Source organism: Lycium barbarum, chromosome 1 (genome assembly GCF_019175385.1).
Source record: "Lycium barbarum isolate Lr01 chromosome 1, ASM1917538v2, whole genome shotgun sequence".
NCBI classification, from domain to species: domain Eukaryota; kingdom Viridiplantae; phylum Streptophyta; class Magnoliopsida; order Solanales; family Solanaceae; genus Lycium; species Lycium barbarum.
The window spans coordinates 156,381,589-156,404,379 of record NC_083337.1 but is presented as its reverse complement, the minus strand read 5'-3'; the positions used below and the strand labels follow the sequence as shown (position 1 = coordinate 156,404,379).

At 32.1% G+C, this 22,791-nt stretch overlaps 1 protein-coding gene, 1 non-coding gene and 1 pseudogene across 2 annotated transcripts; 1 reads left to right on the top strand and 2 right to left on the bottom strand.

Moving 5' to 3' along the window:
• Window positions 1-9,381: 9,381 nt before the first annotated feature.
• LOC132616840 (NAC transcription factor 32-like) lies at window positions 9,382-11,818 on the bottom strand. Its single transcript, XM_060331567.1, has 3 exons — window positions 11,632-11,818; window positions 10,594-10,889; window positions 9,382-9,936 (listed from the first exon to the last, which is right to left on the bottom strand). The coding sequence occupies exons 1-3, from the start codon at window positions 11,816-11,818 to the stop codon at window positions 9,382-9,384; spliced, it is 1,038 nt and encodes a 345-aa protein (XP_060187550.1).
• Window positions 11,819-14,207: 2,389 nt separating this feature from the next.
• On the top strand, window positions 14,208-14,279 carry TRNAD-GUC (transfer RNA aspartic acid (anticodon GUC)). Its single transcript has one exon. It is a non-coding gene; the product is annotated as a tRNA-Asp (tRNA).
• A 330-nt stretch (window positions 14,280-14,609) lies between these two features.
• On the bottom strand, window positions 14,610-20,443 carry LOC132599140 (uncharacterized; annotated as a pseudogene).
• Window positions 20,444-22,791: the final 2,348 nt, after the last annotated feature.

Sequence of the window (22,791 nt, the reverse complement as noted above, 5' to 3'; positions counted from 1 at the left end):
TTATTTTTGTCACTAATAGTTGAAACAATTATTACGATCGTATTATTGTCTCTATTTAACCTAAAATTTAGTGACGACGAAATTTTGTCACAGAAAATACATATTTCAAACGGTTACGACATAAATTCATAAATTTCATAGTTGAGTAGTGAAATTATTGGCTACGAAAAACATTTGTAATTATAAATTGAAAGATCATCAATGATAGACATATCTTTAATCTGATAAAATAAAATTTAGAGTTTTATCCATCAATAAACATGCAACACACAAGCAGATTGTTGCATTGAATAGGGTCTAGACTGCCAAACGTTGGACAATTAGGCCAAATTTTGAACCTTGCATTTGTAATCAAATTCTATTTAACTCGTAGCCAAAATTATTTCAAGCATAGCAATTAATTGCCAGACTAGTCATTTTGTTTTAAAGTAAAATCAATTTCTTGCATAATTAAACCAAATTCAAATATAATATTAAAAATTGACCAAATTAGAGTGAAATTGAGATTGAATTATGTATTAAATTAATTAATTAAACTTTTAGGACTAAACAAAGATAAAACAAATACCGTACATAGCTTACATATATAGTAATAAGCCGTAAATAGTTATAAATTAGTAATTTTCTGATTGAATATGTATGTAATCAGACAATTATTATTTTTAACTGATTTGTAATTTCTAAATAACAAATACATTTTGTATAATATGTAATTTATTTGATCTATATTATGTATGTATATTAGGGTATTTTGTCAAATGAAATGACAAAATAGCACAAAAATAATATGAAAATTATTTTGGACTTTTATAATAGGAGTAATAATAAGTAGATATTTCTAATCAGTTTAAATTCATGAAACTTAATAAATTAAATTAAAACGTGGAGATCCAAAATTGAATGTCAACACATATATGCATAATTAATTTTACATTCAATAAAATGTTTCAATTTTGTTACTGGATATAGATATTTTATATGGTCTAATTCTTACTTCATAACTCAAAAAATCATACTAAATATATATACAGTCAGACATTTCTATAACAACACCTCTCTATAACAGTTAAATTTTTCGGAATAGATATTTTATGTTACACTTTACTTCTCTATGACAGCATTTTACATATAACAGCAACAACTAACTTTATAACAGTACGCTCTTTGTAAACCCTCTTATAACAACTATATTCTTTTTTTGGTAATATAATAATTGACCATATTTAAAAAAAAAAATAGAATATCTATGATTACTATAACAAGTGTAGAGATTTTAAATTAAACATATTTAATTTAATATATTATATTTGTGACAAAATATTACATATGAATATATATATTTGTAATCTAAAAATATCATTGTCTTCTATTTTTATTTATAAATATTTCAAGAAAGAAAACAAAGTGAATAAGGAGTATGAATCCTATTATTTAGAGCAAGCAAAGAAACAAATCTTTAATTACTTCTAATCTTTTTTAAACAAGCTATAATTATAAATTTCTTCCATCAATCTTCAAAGAATTTAATTTTCAAGTAGATTTAAAATGTGGGCCATAGAACTTAAAAACTTTATACATTCAATCATGAATTTATAGAAATTGTATTAACTTTTTTCAATGTTTAATTAGTGAAGTATCCATATCTTTGAGGTTAAATATTTAAATAATTTTATTATTTTTTATTACATTAAAAGATAAAAAATCGATTTTATGCATCTTTTTTGCTGTAACGACCAACTATTATTTAAATGTCAAATGTTGTTATGACTGTATAACAATTAAAAATAAATTCGAACAATATTATAGAGAGACTTGACTGTGCGAATGTGTGTGCGTGTGTGTCTATATATATTCAGTACAATTTTTGTAATGACTAGCACACTGAACATCTCTAATGACCAGTTATATTAAAATCGCGATAGTAAATCTATCACTAATCCATTACAATACATAATATATTTATTATATGAGCAATTCTTTTTCTTTTGGTCGTAGTTCTATCACAAAATTTTGCATTATTATTATTTTTCAAATTATTTGGCCATCATTCTGTCACTGTATTGGTAAGACTTACTGCGAGAAACTGTTTATCTCAATCATTTTCAATTTCATTTATTTGAACCTTGCAATTGTAGCCAAATTCTATTTAATTTATAGGCAAAATTATTTCAATCATAGCCATTAAGTTGCCAGTAGTCAAATTAAAATATAATTTTAAATTTACCAAATTGGAGTAAAATTGAAATTGAGTTATGTATCAAATTAATTAATTAAACTTTTTGGACTAAACAAAGATAAAACTATAAATACCGTAAATAGACTAAATAAATAGTAATTGGCCGTAAATAGTTATAACTTAATAATTCTAAATGTGTATGTAACTAGGCAAGTTTTTATTTTGAAACGATTTGTAATTTTTAAACATCAAATACATTTTGTACTTTAGGAAATAATATGTAACTAATATACATACACAAAATTAATACTTCAAAACATCAAATACATTTTGTACTTTAGGAAATAATATGTAACTAATATACATAAAAAAAATTAATATAAATTATATAAAATATATACATAATATATATTAAGGTATTTTGCCAAATGAAATGGTAAATAGCACCAAAATAATATGAAAAATATTTTTGACTTTTATAATAGTAATCAATAGATATTTCTACTATGTTTAGAGGTCACGGAGCTTAATAAATTAACGTAAAATGTGGAGAGTTATAATATGATGTCTACACATATATGCATAATTAATTTTATGTTCAATAAAATAGTTTGAAAAATGTTTTACGTCATAGATTTTTATATTTCAAATTTCTACTTCATAACTCAAAAATCATTCTAATATATATATATATTTGCAATGATTAGCACACTACAGTATAATTTTTGTAATGATTAGCACACTACACATCTCTAATGATCAATTGTATTAAAGTCGTGATAGTAAATCTATCGCTAATCCATTATAATAGATAATATATTTATTATAAGAAAGGTTTTTACGAGACTCTATCACATAAATTTGCATTATTATTATTGTTGTTTTTCAAATAATTTCCCATGATTTTGTCACTGTATTGGTAAGAATTACTATGAGAAATAATTTATCTCAATAATTTTTTATTTCATTTATCTGAATCTTGCAATTGTAACCAAATTCGTTTTAACTCGTAGCCAAAATTATTTTAATCATAGCCATTAGTTTCCAGAATAGTCAATTTGTTTTAAATTAATATCAATTTCTTGCACAATTAAACCAAATTCAAATATAATTTTAAAAATTGACCAAATTTGATTAAAAATGAGATTTAATTATCTATCAAATAAATTAAACAAACTTCTTGGACTAAACAAGCTAACATTAAATACCGTAAATAGACTAAATGAATAGTAATAAGCCGTAAATAGTTATAAGTTAGTAATTTTAACTACGTATGTAATTAGACAATTCTTTATTTTGAAATGATTTGTAATTTTCTAAACATTAAATACATTTTGTACTTTAAGAAATAATATGTATTTAATTTACATAAATAAAATTAATACTCAAATTATATAAAGTATACATGTAATATATATTAAGGTATTTTGGCAAATGAAATGACAAAATAGCACCAAAATAATATGAAAAGTATTTTTAAATTTTATAATAATAATACATAGATATGTATGCTCTTTTTAAAATTCACAAAGCTTAGTGCCTGTTTGGTCATGAGAATTATTCACTTTTTTCGGATTTTTTTTTCATTTTATTTGAAAATCACCGTTTGACCATGAAAATTTCAAATACAACTTGAAGTTGTATTTGGAAAAATCCTAAAACCTTGTTTTCACTTTTAGTACATTCAAATAATCAAATATTCGTTACAAAACTATAACCAAACACAACTCCATCTTCAACTTCAACTTCAGAAATGTCAAATAAAGTAAAAAATATTTGGTTTCTATGGCCATACGCCCACTTAATAAGTTAACTTAAAATTTGGAGAGTCAAAATTGAAAAATGCATAATAAATTTTATGTTCAACAAAGTATTTTGAAAAATGTTTTACGTCGAATATGTTTTATATGTTCTAATTTCTACTTCATAACTCAAAAAACCATTCCAAAATATATATTCAATACAATTTTTGTAATGATTAGCGCACTGTGTATCTCTAATGATCAGATAAATTAAAATCGTGATAGTAAATCTATCACTAATCCATTACAATAGATAATATATTTATTATATGAAAAGTTTTTAAGATAATTTTTTTATCGTAGCTCTATCACATAATTTTGCATTATTATTATTTCTTAAATAAATTGGCCATGATTCTGTCGCTGTATTGGTAATAGTTACTTCGAGAAACAATTTATCTCAATCATTATTTATTTCATTTATTTGAGACTCTTCAGTATTAATGTCACCCCCAGATTAAAAGAGACGCGACCAACACCCGATGCCTTAAACTTATCCCATACTCATGGTACCATATTCTACTTATTTTTGACGTTGTATGGGTCACACAAGCCCGGAATTACTTTAATTGTATTGTCATTAAACTTGTAATTAATCTATTTTAAATATACAAATTTGTGCTACCGTACCAATAATATGTACAAGTATCCTAACATTAAGCCTGCTCATGTGCATATATGATATCGATCATATACAAAAGGCTTAAGTGACTAAAATGCCCCTGAACTTGGCATGTTTTGCAACTTCAGTCCCCAAACTATTGATGGACTTCAAGACACCCCTAAACTCGGCTAAATGGGTTTTATTACACCCCTGAGCTCATGACCCGGAGTGAGTGTAGTCACTCGCGGGTCCAGCTGTAAAATAAGGGTTATGTGGTCTCCACGTGTAAAATATTAATGCCACATGGCATTTTCATCCTATGTGTCCTCCACATAAATAAATTGTTTTGAAAAAAAATGTAAAACTAATTTTTTTTTTTATATAAAAAATCTGGAACAATGAAATATTTATTTTAAATCTGGAAAATTTGATTAAAAAAAAAAACTGAAAAACTACAGTTTTAATTAAAATATCTGTGAAAAATGGATTTTTTTTTAAATGAAAACTTGATATTTTTTTAAAAGTGTCCTAAAAAATCTAGATTTTCATGATTCTTTTAAGACACTTCTTTAAAAAAAAAAAAAAAAAAACTGGAAAAACTGATTTTTTTTTTAAATGTAGAAAACCCATTTTTTTAAAAAAATAATCCCGGAAAATTAGATTAGTTTTTAAATCTAGAAAAAAATTATCAGTTTTCCACTTTATTCTTAAAAAAATCAGTATCCCAAATTTTAAAAAAGTCGAGGTTTTTAATCAAAAATTCAATTTTTCAAATTCTTTTTTAGAAAAATGGGTTTATTTAGTTTTCTAGGTTTTTTAATTAAAAAAAATAAAATTTCCAGATTTTAAAAAAAAAATAACGGGTTTCTCAGTTTTCAAGATTTAAAAAGTTTCAGATTTTTTAATAAAAAATTCAGTCCAGATTTATTTTTAAAAAATGGGTTTTCCACATTTTAAAAAAAATAGTTTTTTCTGATTTTTAAAATTTATACTTTTTTATGAATTTCCAAAATTGATTTTTATTTTCTTTAAAAAAAAAAACTGACGTGGCACCCTCACGCGCCTGTTGGCGTGTGACTACACTTGCTGTGCCACGTGGCAGCTCGGGGATGAATTAAAACCCATTTTGTCAAGTTTAGGAGTGTCTTGAAGTGCAGTAATAGTTTGGGGACTAAAGTTTTAATTCGTGCCAAGTTTGGGGGTGTTTTAGTTACTTAAGCTTATACAAAATTGTTTTCAAAGTGACTTTGTGAGGTAAAAAGTGTTGAAACCATTCATAATACAAAAATCAAAGATAGGAATATAATTTTAATATTTAATGGTAAGTCGTTTAAGCTCTTTTTTTTTTTTTTTTTTTAAGTATGGGAATTTGACATGAAATATTGGAGGGAAAGTAAAATAACAAAAGTTGACTTTCAATTATTTTGGCTTCCCTCAAATATTTTGGTGTAAAATTCCCTATGTCACCCATTCCCCATATTCCCTCCCTGTAACCCACGACCAACCCCACTCAGATAAACTTGAAGTATCCAATTCAAATGCTACTACATACACTCCAAAGAAAAAAGAATTCCCTGCGTGTATTTCTGTATTTTTTCTCTCTCAATGTCTTGCTATTTCCCCACCTGATGGTCATCCAACAATCGTTGTAAATTAACCCCTCTCTTGTGTAGTTTTTACTCATCAATATCTCTACCTAATAAAAGTTCCTATTATAATTTTTATTTGAATATTTATTTCAGTTAGCACAAGGAACAGTTATTCTATAGAGTTTTCAACTCCAGCACATAATTTGTCTTAATGGAGGAATTCTTAACATCCTTTTAATAAGGAGGTAGGTTTTTATTGACCCTTATAATCGAATAGTTAACTATTTTATATAGAAGTTACTATTTCTTTCTCATTCTTTTGTTTTCTTCACTAATTAATGTTAGTTTTATGATTAAAGATTGAAGATGTACTTTGCTTAAATCATGATATCAAAAAAGTATATACTAAATTATGATTTTTTTTCTTTTCACACAGGCACATGAAGGTGCAAAAAGTGTCTCAAGAGTGAAGTTTTTAGTTTAAAGATGTTGCATTAGCACATGAGGAAGCAACATACTTTTTCTTTTTCAAGTTACCATTATTCATGTATTTCAATTAGATTTTTTATGATTAGTGATTTCACTCTATTTACTCAATTTTGGACCAATATGTTATCGCATAATTATAGATGTAATTAGCAGTTGGTTTTGTATGACTTTTGTGATGTCTTTTATTTAAAGATTTAAATACTCCCTAGTACGCTTTTGATCACAAAGTATCTATTTACGGAAAGTAGATTGTATTGCACATTTTCATCCTGCATCAAATTTTAAATTAAGTGAAAAAAGTAATTTATTCCATAATGGCCTTTATATTAATAACATAATTATATTTTTAATTACAAATTAACTTTATTTGATGACAATTGAAATTTTCACAAATTAACGTAATGTATAGTGACGAATTAGTCTTGACAAAAAAAAAAAAAAAAGATTCAACGATGAAATTGGTGCCTTTCCTAGAAAGACAAATTTGTCACTAATTTGATTATTTAGAGATGAAAATTTCCTTTCGTACACAAAGCATATAGCGTTTAGTGACGTAATCACATTCTTTTAACTACAAATTATGCATAGCTTTAAAGACAATCTGTATCATCACTAATTAAAATTATAGTTAGTGACAAATTAGATTTCTCGGTAATAACCACATTTTTAGTGACGTACAATATTTTTAGCTACAAAACTTTTACGCTATGCATGACAAATAGGTTTGTCATAAATACTACTCATTTGGGACGAAATTTTATTTTGTAGTTAATATAACTTTATTCAACGACGAAACACTAAGTTGTCTCCATATACTTTTAGCGACCCACTTTTACAGACGAAAGATTGACGAACTTTTTTTTGTCACGAAAGATCTTTTGTGATGAAATATGACTTTTAAGTGACAAAATAATTCATCACAAATAATGAAATTTGTTGTAGTGGTGGGCAATGGGTGGTTGGGGTGAGGGGTGGGAGGTAATGGGGGTAGGGTTGGTGTGCGGGTGGGGGTGGGGTTGGTGGTAGGAGGTAGGGGTAGGTGGTGTGGGGTAAGGGTTGATGGTGGGGGTGGTGGGGAGCGAGGGTGGGGTTGATGGTGGGAGGTGGGGGTAGTGGGGAATGGGGGGTGGGTGGTGTGGGGTAGGGGTTGGTGGTGGGGAGTAGGGGTGGATGGTATGGGATTGGGGTGGGGGTGGTGGGGAGGGAGTGGTAGAGAGTGCGGGGTTGGTGTGAAAGGTAGGGTGGGTGGTGGGGTGGGGTTGAGGTGGATGGGTGGGGTTGGGGTGGGGGTGTGGTTGAAGTGGAGGGTTGGGGTTGGGGTTGGAATTAGAGCTGGTGATAAAAAAGTTCCATACAAAAATACCTCTTAATGATATTAAGACTTGGTTCAAGATCTTAATGATTAAAACCTATTCAGACCCAATAAGTGCTTAGATCTTAATGCAAACAAATGCACTTAATGGCTTAAGGTCTGAACCATTCAGATTCAGACCTCCAATAAGTGCAAACAAATGAGGCCTTAATAGATAAAAGAAAACCATGCAGAACTTATTTAGTGACGGCTAGTCTTTTTCCCTTATCTTTCCAAGGAATTAAGTTATATACACTTTCGATGTGAAAAGTTTTTACAAACCGGTTCAATTTAAATAGTTGTAACAAATTAATTATCATTTTATTTTCAAATTATCATATTAGACTTATTATGAATATTTATATGTTATAATATTGTACTTTAACCCTAAGTTCAATTATAAATACTCCGAATTAATCATTCAATGCGTTATTTTTCACATCTCTTCTACTTATTGTCATTCGATCGGTCGGGTTCATCTGATTAGACACTTGATTCATAGACACCTACATATATATATTATAATGTGATAGCTGCAATAGAAATATATATAGAAGCTGGAAGAGAATGGATTAGATTGAAATGACGGAAAAAGGACGAGCAAAAGATCACGTAGAGATTGATGAATTTGAAGTTTATCTTTTTCTTTTGTTAAGTTTATGAAATTAGATAAATCATGTTTGTAAGCTGAATTTGAATTCGCAATATTATTAATTAAAGTTTGAAGTTTCTTTTTAAATTTGTGTCCACCTACGTATTACAAAGATGAATAACTTTTTAAAAAAAATAAAAGTTTTGGGCCCATCAACCCAGCCCGTCCAACTAACCCCGGATAGCTCCAACATATACCAACAACCCAGCCAGCTAAGGGCAGCCCGGAACCAGGATCGCTACATCCGGCCCTTAGGGTTGGGCACAATCTGTTTAATAGATATATTTACAACGGATAAAAATAATCTGATGATGCAAAAATTATTTATACTAAGGATGTGTACATGTATATTACTTAAACTCATTTAAGAAAGGTTAAAAAAAAAAACCAACACACTGATGATGCTTCATCAACTTAATTAAGCTCCTAAATAAAGCGTAGCCATGGAATTCACAGACAAATTTATAAAGAAAAAGTGAGACGAAAGTAAAAGAAACAGAAGAAGAAGAAGAGATGGCTTATGATCGAATAATCTTTGAAACGCAGAAATCTTCAAAACAATTGCTCTACAGTATTGATCACAAGCCTAATTATCAACAGTATAACAACAGACTATATAATGGCATCCTTTTGCAGTATGCCTGTACTAATATATCTTCCATTCTTCGTCTCCAAGCTGACAAAGTGTCTTATGGTACGTCGTGTTTGGTCAAGAATATTAAATTCCAAAATATTCCATGTAGTAGCTGAAATTCTTACCAAGTGACGGCGCCCTGTTGAGTACGTCCCATGGATCACCACCAACTGCTACACCATTTGCTGCTAAATCAAAAGGAATATTATTAGGCTCCTCTCTTCTTGTCATGATATTATGAGGGTCCTCAATGAATCGTGGTGGCTCATTTCCTTTTGTTTTCACTTGAATAAGCCCTGAATTCTGTTCTTCAACTATATGAGGTGATGCTACTGAAGTATTTGACGTTTGGCCAAAATCTTTGATTTTCTTATTATCCCGTATTGCAGCAGCTGGTAATTCATGGTGGCTATTATATAAATAATTCGACTTCATGGCTACATCATGAGGATGACACGTTACTAATGTTTCATTAATGAGCTCGAATTTTCGCTTTGGTGATGGTAGTACTGCTTTTCCATTGTTATGGCTCATGACTTGCTTGGGCCCAATCAAAGAATTTGTCATGTCCTTTGGCTCGTCGTTTTCTTCTTTCCCCCTTTTCCTTTCATAAATTCTGCATACTACGAAATCATTGAACTGCATGCAACACAAAAAGTAAGCATAATCTTAATCATATATATAAATTATTGAATATATGGATATACTGGTAGATATGAAACATAAAGTGTCTATTCGGTACGACCATATATTCATGAAGGTTAGTTGTACTATCATAGTCTTTCGTTTTGTGAACAGCAAGAAAAGATTTGCATAAATAAGAGGTAAAGAATATAATATTACTCCCTCTTTTTCAATTTAAGAGATTTTTTAATATTGTGGTCTTGAACATTTTATGTAAGATGTTGGAATTGAAGAATGACTAAATATAAAAGGTAATATTCTTTTGTAAACAGACTACGAAGGAAAGTACAACACATAAATTGAAACAAAGAGAGCAATATAAGCTAAGCATAATTATCTTGGCTAATCATCTTATACAAACATTAATCCACCGCAACACCATCATGTGACATTGAATAATGGATTTGGAATATCTACACTTACAATATAAACAACAATATAAAGAAATATTTACACTATGGTATAATTTAACCGAATATATATAGCGTTATTCTATTTTCAAGATTACGATATCAAATATATAAAGTTAGTAATATATCGTTATAGGTCAACTTAATCAATTTATACTCCGTGCAAAAAACTTAAACTCATCGAAGAATACATTATACATACCCGTTTTCCTTGAGGTCGTCGAGATGTTGAGGTAAAGAGACTCTCATCAAGTTCAAACTCGTGCATTATCCAATTGGTCTTGTGATCATTTTGGCCATCTGGGGTTTTAACATAGTAAACAAGTGTGTTCTTCTTACCCAACTTCACTTTCTTATCGATGGGTACACCAGTGTTCCTGCTGGTTATTTTCCAATATCCTTTTCCGTCTCTGGTACTCCGATCAGCCTTTGATCCATTTGGATATTTTCGTTCTCTCCTCGTGAAGAAATAGGTAAACACCTCTTCCGTGTTTATTCCTACAATAGTACGTTATCACGGGAAACCATTAATTAATTAAGCAACAAATAATGATTATTCCCTCCGTTTCAATTTAAGTGTCTTACTTTCCTTTTTAGTTAATTATAAAATAATGTTTCTTTCTATATTTGGAAACTCTATAATTCCAACATTCTACTCGACTTGTTTAAGTAAGACCACAAGATTCAAAGAACGTTTTGATATATTACATACATCTTTAGTTTAAAAACACACAATTCAAAATTCTTCGTTATTTTCTTCAATTATGTGCCTAATCAAACTAAGACACGTTAAAATTGAAACGGAGAGGATATTCCAGACGATGACTAGAAAGAAATATATTATCATGAATAAATTTAAATTTTGTGCATTGCCTTAAAAAATAAAGTGACTCCTAGTGGCCGGCGTATAAGACAGAATTTTGTGCAAACGGTCGATCAATCGTCACAATTCAAGTACTTGTATACGAGTTCTGGTACTAGGGTTTTCATGCTTATTTCAAGCTAGCTATGTTAACACATAGGACGGAACTACAGTTCTACTAATTACAAGTTCGCTAGAACTCAATCTTAATATGTATGTATAGATAATTTTTCCAAAACTCTGTAAATAGTCATTTCAAGAACCCAACCAAGAAATCATAAACGCAATATCATAGCAACACAACTTGCACAAAACCTAGTCACCGTAACTAACATATAGTTAGTTGTACTATACATGGAAGAATTTAGTCATACGTACCTGGAAGGTGAAAAGGGTTACGTTCGTAAACGTCGGCCTCTTGTATTATTCCTGGATAAATAAATTGTCCATTCATCCTGCGAAGAAGATAATGTATCAGCTCTACATCAGTTGGAGCAAACCTGAAACCAGGTGGAATATGTAGCTTCCATTGATCATCAAACCCTGCTTCTTTTTCTCCAGACATTATGATTTTTTCTCTCTCTCTCTCTGTAAATTTGCCCTAGCTAGCTAGTTGATAATTCTTGATCTTGATAATATATATGATATGGCTCGTTTCTTATTTTCTTTTTGTTAGTTTTCTATGTCTGTGATGATCTGTCAGCGGGTTCTCTATTTATAAGTTGGCGGGGTAAACCGTTAGACAGTTGTTAATTTAAGTGTTTTACTAGATTTAAGACTCCTAATTATAACATACTTTAGTTCTTAAATTTCCACTGATTTAGGGTTTAGATCAAAATTGTACACGTGGTTATCTTTTAACTGTCCGCGCGTGATGGTTAAACTTTAAACAGAAATTAAATTAAGTAAATTTACAAGGGTAAACATTTGTGTAGAAAGGATAAGATCTTGAATATATCTGTGATTATGTTGCACGCGCGTAAGGAAAGAAGCTAAGGGTAGTTTTTATTACCACTGCAGTAACTAGCTACTAGTAGTAAGTAGTAACCCACCGGCCTTCTATCTCTCTCTCTTTCTCTTTTTTTTTTTTTTTTTTTTTTTTTTGTTCTTTCTCGCCATCCTTTTATTTTATTTTGAGTAATTCACGTAATTTCATTATTCTAAAACAAGCTAAATTTTCTTTTACCTTAAAAGGATTTAATTTGTTTGATAATTATATACGTACCACCTAAATATTTAGATAATAATATTGATGAAGAAATAGTATCAAATAAATGGACGAAGACACGTGTAACAGTGATACGAGAATTTTTTTTAAAAAAAAAAAAACTATCAGCACAACAATTGACTAGTTAAATAAAATTTTGATAATTATACCTATATCAGTAACACCTTAAGAGGAACGACCGAATTAGTAGATCTAAGGCTTTGAAACTCACCAATAAATCAAAATGAAGTTCTGAAGCTCAAAAATAACCTAAAGAAGTGAAACGGAGGTATCCATTTCCAAATTTGAAATAATAAATACTGCTATTGAGTAGAGGACATTGGCACAAATAGGATGATTTGAGACCCTTGTTTATATTTTGTCCCCATAAGGAAGTTTTGCGGAAATGGCACTGGCGCTATATATAACTACACCTGGAAGAATGGAAAAAAAAATACATTTGTTTAATTATTCAAAGTTATGCTATATGGGGCACAAAATTAGTTCTATCTTTATTTTACCTATCTTGTTAAATTGTTCACAAGTTTTGTTGGATTGAAAAATCAAATCTTGTTCACAAACTATGACGGATGAGGCATAATTTTTGGTACTATCTTCATGAATCATGAGTTCGCTCTACATACTTATCTTGTTAAATTGTTCAGTACAAGTTTTATCGGATTGGCAAAAAATATGGCTTATTCACAAATTATGACGCGTGGGACATAACTTTGATATTATCTTCATTCTACGTACCCATTAAATTGTTCACAAATGTTGTTGGATTGAACAATCTTGTTTTGTCCACAAGTTACATCAGGCGTGACATAATTTTTTAACTATCTTCATTCTACATCTAGCTTGTTAATTTGCTTACATAGCTTACCAAATTGACAAATCTTATGTTGTTCACTTGATCACGAGCTTTCTCAGACTAACAAGACTTGGTACTATAGACGTTCTATGTATATTTTGTTAAACTGTTCACAAGTTTTATCAAATTTATAAATGTTGCATGTATTATTTAATTGTTCACAAATTTTGTTGGACTAAACTTAGAAAATAAAACCCTCAACTTTTTTAACCGGTATAAAAGCATCATCAAGAGTTTCGTCAATTGATCATTAATGAACATGTAGAAGTTCTGAAGGCTTGACTTTGTCCCGGGCTATAGTTTACAAGAGTGAGACTTATATCTTATGATCTACCTTTAATTGAAGGCCAAATCCGCCTTAAGTTTATTTTGATCAAATTAAAGTGAGATAGATCAAATACATAGTATTATGTAGCGAACACTAATTAAACCCACCTACTAATTAAGAGCACTCCCTGTACAATTTCTTGCAAAATTTATAGCAGTATGAGATGTAATTCTGACTTTATTTAAATTCCCCAGTTGGAAATGAACTCTAGTAGTAGAGACAGTACTTGCCTGCCAAAGCATAAATGACTATTTAGCAATGCTATCTCGTTATTTCTGAAATTGGTTTAAAGTAACAAGCATAAACCCATTTTTCCAGACCAAGAAGGAAAAATGGTGATGTGTGTTCGATCTCCATTTCTCAATTGAAAAGATATACTCCATTTTCTCTTTTTCGCCTTAGCGGGCACTATTAAACACTACTTCCAAAATTACTCTTTTGTTCTAGAATTAGTATATACTATATATTGTAAGAAAGAAATATTGCATTAAATATTGATATGTCATTAGCATCTTATAAATGGATTAGAGAACTTCAGCAACAAAGTCGTTGTAGTATAGTGGTAAGTATTCCCGCCTGTCACGCGGGTGACCCGGGTTCGATCCCCGGCAACGGCGTTATGCTTTTTTTTTTCTTTCGCATTTTTGTATTTTTCTAGTCTCAACAGATTTTCTGCGTCCTGTTATAATAAGAGTGTAATGACTAGAGAGAACTTTAGATTACAATTACAAAATGGACAATGGCCATCAGCTCAGTCTGGACTTGGATAGTTAAGACCATTAGGCCGAAACTAAAACTTCAAACTAATACTTAGTAGAAAATTTTGAGAAAAAAACATGTACCATATATAAATAGGTATACACATTTTGTTCTTTCTTTTGATTTTTCTTCAAACCAAATAATAGCAGTACTACTTGCTGAGTGTATCTCATAATAACAGCAAACTATTAGATTGAGCAACACTGAATCAATGATCAAGAACAATTTTGTTTTGAAATTTCTTCAATATCAATAGGGAAAAGAAACTGAAATAAAACATGCATATCCGGACAATTTCAATTCAAAAAAGCATGCAATATCTGGTTAACTTATATGAAAAGCCCCCTTTCAGTTACTTAAACCACACTCATTTTATTCAGTGATTGAGAGGCAGGGATGGTCCTTCAACACACAGAGATATACAAATTATCCAGTTGTGATGCTTTGATCCTCCTAACACTTTGGATGCTCAGAACTCCCTTTCTGGAAAGAGAATTGGAGCCACTTGAAACCAGATAAACAAAGCTGCAGTCGCCCAACCGGTCACAATTCTGACCCAAACTGATGGCCATCCTACATCAACCAATTTCCCGCTCTCTCCCACAGAGGTAGACCATCCTGTAAGAAGCATTGCCGAATACATACTAGCAAGAGAGAAGATGATGTGGAAGAAAGAATAGGAGTACGTCACTGTCTTAGCTTTCTCTTTTTCTTCCTCCTGATCAGCCTTGTCCAATGGTAGCAAAGGTTTTCCCAGCACCTTCAGCCAAAAGAAAAAAAAAAATTAGAAATCATCTATCTATCTTGTGGTCAATCTCTGTAGAAATCTATGGAAATAATGGCACCCAGTGTTTCTATCAGCTGAGGTGTAACAGGAGGAAAATAAAATGCAGCCTAACAGTGGAAAGAGTAATAGAGATCTAGCGGTAATATGAGTTGAGAGACGACCGCTCTGCCTAATCAAGTTCAAGGTAGAGCTACGCCTTCTATGCCTTTAACAATTAAATTATACACCTATTGGTTATTTTAGATCGATCGATTACTAAACTAGCAACAGATTCAAGCAAAATCACTTGGCAGGAGCAGGATTGCTAACAGAAAGTGTAGAACAAGCAATGAACAACCAGGAAGAAGAATCACACCAGAATGGACAAACCTAGGTTAATATAATAAAAACGCTAAATTGGTTCACCTAGGGAGTCTTTCTATCGAATGGCAGCTAATGTGCTGTGATCCACACAAATGTTAATAACTCCATAAGGTCTTGCAGACAAATTTAGCAGAACAAAAGGCACAATTTACCAAATGTGAACGAAGAACCATAAAGTTCTACATCAGTGTATGCCTCCAGGATTATGGAATCTAACCTGCACGTGGTGAGCTTGGAGGGGAAAGTAGAGTTGTAGAAGATCCAGCACGAACAGCAGAGTAGACAACAGAGAGTACTGTTGTAAGCAGTCCAACTAAGTGTACCAGTGGAAACAGCTTTGGAATGATGTAGACCACTGCATTCGTAATCCCTAGGCTCACTGGCAAGTGCACTGTAGCACAAGTATGTACAGTACAAAGATAAAACTGACGCTGGAAATATGCTTCCATTCACCTACATATGTAGAAATATTTTATGTGAGAAAAGAATTTCTCCAGCCTATGATTTTTCTTGATAGTTTTACATATATGTGCACTGAGAACAATTAGACGCCAACGAACAAGAAAATTAAGTGAAAATCTCCTATTTAGTACAGTAATTTGCATCATTAAACTGATGACACGGAACTTGTAGACCCATTAGCCTACTCAGGACATGATCAAACTAGGAAAACAGTTAACCATTGGAAGGATGGAGGAAAGCAGATCCTCTAATCCACAAAAGTAAGCATATCATCAGAACAGTATATCAGGCTACATAATTAAGAAGCTACCATAAAGGTAAAAATGGTTCAAAACTAAGGGAAACAAAAGAGATATACAGTAGCAAACTAACCGATGGATGCAGCGTAACAACAGCAAAAACGAAGATGAATATAAGAGTCATCACAATACAGAAAGTGTTAAAGCCACAGTCATGTCCAGATGGAGTGAAAAAGTGGAAGACAATTCCATTGAAGGCAAAGGTAGCGACGTAACATATGAGTGAAGCGACAAGCAATGCGATGTACCTGCAATATTCTCAGACAACACAAAAACAACCATGAAGGGGGAGAGAAGAGAGGGGGCGAGAGAGATTTTAGTCAAGAAGAGGGTGAGAATAACAAAAAAAGACATGTCATATATAATTCAACTAACCAGAACTGCTCATCATATCCAACCCACTTGTCATTCCAACTATGGACAAAATCCAACAAGAGTACTACTTGCACAAGTAGAAATAGCCCAGAACCGAACTTCGAAATCGTCTCTGTATACACAAACAACGTTCAGGTACAAATCCAACATGATGAAAAGAGACAGTTTGCAAACTTCGAACAATGATTCAAACATATTTTTAAAAGGGATTCTTGGGAATGGATATACTACTCTATGTATCATATCACTCATTGAACATACAGCTTAGGCCAGATAAACTAGTTACCCAAGCATAACAAGACGAGTTAATTCTGCTGACCGCTTTATCTCACCTAAAATTCTAGATGCCTACTCTTAACATAATTGTTAACTCAAAATTCTAGATACATTCTTTAACACATTAAAAGGCCTAGCAACAATGTTTCCTTTTTTTGATAAGTCCAATAGATATAAAAGAACTTGGAGACAAGCCTTATGCAAAAAACCGGGATGAAATTACACTTTTTTATTATTCAAACCTGAATGAAATTACATTATAGTCAAAAAAACGAATTCAGTCTTTAAAATATGCATAATTCAGTTCAAAAGACTTCAACCTTTTTGCCCATACTTCAACTACAACAATACTTCCATAGGTCTAAACAAGCCAAAAGTAAGAGAGCTCATATATTCCAGGTTAAATAAGCAAGTAAGACAAAGCAAAATGGATTAAGAATGGCGCCTGATCCTTGAGTGATAATCAGATTCTAGAAGCTTTGCAATACTTTCTATTACTTCAACATGAATCTAAATACTGTAGCAGACAGATCCCTTATGTCACCTACCAAAACTAAACATTCCCAGGTTGGTATTCAATATTCAGTACTTGCAATATTTTAATGGGCTTCCAATAGAACAAATATGAGGAAGGATATCTTAACCAGACTAGTTTTCTGGTCTTCTCCTTGTTCACTTCTTCAACAACCAACCAATTTGACATCAAAAGGCACGGCGACACCCATAGATCAGAAGAAAGAGGAGGAGGATGAGGAAGAGTAAGCAGCAGCAGTAGAAGAAGAAGTGTGGCCTAGCGGTCACTAAAGTTTTTAAATGTGAAAGTTAGAAACTGGTGAACTGAAAACTTGATATTATATCAAGAGTACAAGTACAAATATGCTCCAAATAGAGGGATGATACTGGAATAGATATCAAGAGTGGCGACACATTTGTGATCCAAATCAAAGGGAGAAAGCAGTGGAGCCAGATTCCACCAAAGCACAAAGAATAAAGACAAGGTTCAAGGTTTATTTTGTAGGTCATAGGGAAACAATTATAAGGTTCTTTTCTTTATATTGTTATGCGGACATAGATATATAAGCAAAAAAACTGCGGAAATACCTTAGGAAGGATATTGCTTACAGTAGAAGCTGATGATCCCATTTGGAAGGAAAAACATAAATATTACCAAGATGCACCAGCAAATGATTTTCAGCATCCAACCACCATGGTGCATGCCGTCACGTGGATCTTTCTGGCTCTTTACACCAATCATCAAGATTGCCAAAATTGTGAAAAAGAGAAAGTTCCCAAGGCTAACTCGCAGTACAGCATCTGTTTCAAACCACTCCTTGCTTGGTGTAGTGTGAAAGCTATTGATCCCTGCAATACAATTGATATGTAAAGCTATCTTGTAAAACAGCCACTCTCCTTTAAAGAAGAGTTATTAGTCAAATCAAGATCAAGGTTCTGCCCAACCATCTTGATTCGGTTATTAAGAAAATATCGAGCTATGAAATCAGTTCACAGTCATTAACTTGGGCTGAAAGGGATAAATAGATATAACCATAAAATCAAGCACGCAAAAGCAGAGTTCTTATTCTTTGAGACACTGACATAATGATTCTTTGTGCTAAAAATAGCTTGAAAGGTTTCGCATTTTGTAAAGTCCAGCGCATTTGAGCCTTTTTTTTGGTGACAGAAAAGCACATTGTCTTCAGTTACAAACTTGATGGATAATGAGTCCAACCTTCTACACTTCTCTACTTAAATACTTGGTTCACGACAAGATTCGAACTCGTGACACGCGCAGACCATACATCTTGCAATGTATTACCTTCGTTATTGAACAAAAGCCCTAGGGGAAATGTAATTGAGTTTTTCTAAAACTCATAATTAAGGTATATTACCTTATCAGAAAAAAGTTCATAATTAAGGATTCCCTTACAGTACTCTGTTTGGATGGTTGTTAGCTATTGTTTCATAATGTATTGCATTATATTGTATTGTGTTGTATTGTATCTTACTGTATTGTTTTGTTGAATACAACGTCTGGATAGCTTGTATTGTATAAACCTATAAGAAAAGTAGGGTACGGAGTAGAGCTACTACACAAAGGTAGGATAACGGATAAAAAGACTAAATGACAAAAAAAGAAGATAACGATGCGATCACACCAATCAGTCGTTACACAACATGGGACTTTCCAATGTTACATAACGATGGATTTAACGATACAACAACAACATACCCGGTGTAATCCCAGAAGTAGCATAAGAACAAGAGACAGTAAATAATAACAGAAATAGAAGGACAAGAAACTACATGAGAATAACAATTGATATAACGATACGATACAATAAATATAAGTAACAGTCAAAACAAATATTATATTTAAACTAACAGCACAATACAATTCAATTAGTAACAACCATCCAAACAAAGCAAAGCCCTACATGGGAGTTTCTCCATGAGAGGAGCAGCAACCTCTCTAAGAGCCTGTTTGGATGGCCTATAAGCTGTTTTCAGCTTATAAGCTGCTTTAGATAAGCTAAGTCAAATGGGCCCAATTATTTTTTTGAGCATATTTTAAGCACAAAATGACTTTAAGCTGGTCAGCCAAACACTCAAAAAAGCTGAAAAACAGCTTATAAGCAACTTATAAGCCAATCCAAACGGGCTCTAAGAATCCATGAAACAATAAGTGACAGACGCAATCCTAGCTGAACGCCGGCTGATCCCTGACACCACTGTCCGGCAAGCGTCACAAGCACACGCCGCACAGCATGATGCAAGACAAGAAGCTGCCCACATCTTTAATTCACTCCCAGCTCAATTGATTCCACAAAATTGCCAACTCAAACCCTAGAAATCCCAAAAATTAAACCTTTAGCATCACCTTTTTCTCCCCTTCAATTGACATAAGCATAATGAAAACAATAATAAAAAAAAAATTGATACTTTCTTACGCGGCACAGTTGGATTTTCAAGAGTCAAACAGCTTAATTTAATCATGAATGTGAACATGCATATTTAAAATAAAATTTACATATTTAAAAAGTAAGAGTAATTGATAATTTAAAATATTTAAAAGATTACATAAAAGAAAGCTTCTTTGAATCTCGAAATCTGTAATGTAACTTGACACATAAATTGGGACACGGGGAGTAGTAATACACTCGAGAGACAAAAGACGGTTAATCTATATATGAATTCAAAAAAGGATGAGGGTAAATTAATTACCGCGATGATATTTCTAGTTGAGTCTAAAAAACATGAAAAGTTGAACACAGTAGCAAAGATTGCAGAGGGTATATATACTACAAATATATGGATATTATACCCTGTTGCAATGCAGAGAAAGAGAATCGATAACGGTGATTAGTGATTACCAAAAAAGGAAACTCGTATGCACCTCGGTCTGTGAATCATCAAGCCAGGTGACAAAACTTGTCTGAATCCATGCATATACAGGATAAGTTTTCTTATTCCTTTTTTTTACTCACACAAGATTATTGTATTATGTGACAGCTAATAAACTGCCCTTTTATACTGTATTTAGTTTTTTTTTTTCCCAATCCGGTGTTCGATACTCGCATTAGGACCCGATTAATCCGGATTCATGCAGGTAGTCCCACATTGGGGGCAAAGCACTCTCTAACAAGGGTGACTCCGTACCCAAGGAGACTCGAACTTGAGACCTTTTGGTTAAGAATGAAGTAGTACCAGCCACTACACCACAACCCTTGTTGGTCATATTTAGTTCACCTTAGCTTAAATAATTCGGAAAAGGGCCGAAAATACCCTCAAACTATTGGAATTGGTGCAAAAAAATACCCTTCATCCACCTTTGAGCCCCCAAATACCCCTGTCATCCACCTTTGAGCCCTCAAATACCCCTGACATCCACCTATGGGGTCTAATATACCCTTATTTCTAACAGTCCTATGTTGACGCCCAATTTTGTCCATACTTTGATCTAATTTACATCGTTGAGCTTCTATTTTATTAGAATATTAATTATATTTTTTTATCACAACCTATAGTTAAATTTCTTGATGATCTCTATTATTATTATTATTATTATTACTACTACCTTTTCGTTTTACTAGATAAAAAAATCACTCATGCATTTATTCTCCTTCTGGCTTAATTGCAGTGTTAATCCTATTCGTATTCTCTATAAATATTTATTTAAACATATTAGTAGTAGTAGTAGTAGTAGTAGCAGCAGCAGCAGCAGTAGTAGTAGGAGCAGCAGGAGTAGTAGGAGCAGGAGTAGTAGGAGGAGCAGCAGTAGTAGTAGTAGTAGTAGTAGGAGTAGCAACAGTAGTAGTAGTAGCAGCAGCAGCAGCAGCAGCAGTAGCAGTAGTAGCAACAGTAGGAGCAGCAGTAGCAGTAACAGTAGCAGTAGCAGTAGCAGTAGCAGTAGCAGTAGCAGCAGTAGGAGTAGCAGTAGTAGTAGTAGTAGGAGTAGTAGCAGCAATAGTAGCAGCAGTAGTAGTAGTAGTAGCAGCAGCAGCAGCAGCAGTAGTAGTAGTAGAGATCATCAAGAAATTTGACTACAAGTTGTGATAAAAAATATATATAATTAATAATCTAATAAAATAGAAGCTTAACGATGTAAATTGGACGAAAGGATGGACAAAATTGGGTGTCAACATTGGGCTGTTAGAAATAAGGGTATATTAGACCCCATAGGTGGATGGCAGGGGTATTTGGGGGCTCAAAGGTGGATGACAGGGGTATTTGGGGGCTCAAAGGTGGATGAAGGATATTTTTGCACCAATTCCAATAGTTCGAGAGTATTTTCGGCCCTTCTCCGTAAATAATTTACATATTCTTTATACATAATAAAACGTGAAATAAGAATGTGTATTAGTAATGTAGATTACACTATTTAAAAATGAAAAATATCATGTTAAAAGAAGTACTCCATATATAACTCCTCTAATTTCCTCATTATTAATCATTGCTTAACAATTACTGTAATTCATCATAATCAACACAAGTGAGAAGCATTGGAATCCACTGATTAAAAAGACAACCGAGAAAGAAAGACTCAGTGGTCGAATACATGTGCTTAAACTTCAGCTATATAAAATTTCAGATAACACATGTCTGAGAATATGTATTATGTATGGTTTAAATGGTGGAGTCCGGAACCAAAATGCCCTAAAAAAATCATCTTGAATCAAAATACCCCAACAAAAAAAAATATTACAAAACTATCTTTAGCGCAGTAATTTACTGCGCTAAAGCAATTCACGGAGACAAAGGCGTTAACTGCTTTAGCGCAGTAAAATACTGCGTTATAAAAACAGTACAAAAAAAAAAACAGCCAATTTTATTTTTTGCAACACTTAGTGTTTTTTTTCATACTTTGACCAATGATTAGTCGTGTGTCAAAACTCCGAAACGTCAATACCTATTTAAGACCCTATATTACAAAACATAAGAATACTTTTTCTTATTTACAAAATATACTAACTTAATTACAAAACATAACGGCTTTGAAAAAATAAAAAACCCACCCTTCCCCCCTTTTCCCCGTTCTTTGTATTAATAGATCCCCTACCCTTCCCCTTTTTCCAATTCTTTTGTTTCATACAGATCCAAAAACCCACCCTTCCCCCTTTTCCCTATTCTCTGATTACCAGATCCTCACCCTTCACCCCTTTTCTAATTCTTTGTTTCACACAGATCCCCACCCTTTCCCCCTTTTCCCTATTCTCAAAATCATACAGTAAAGGGATTTTTCTCTGTCGCTCCGGGAAAGGATAAGGTGATATACACTGCCGGTAATTTGACAAAATTGTGAAATTCGTA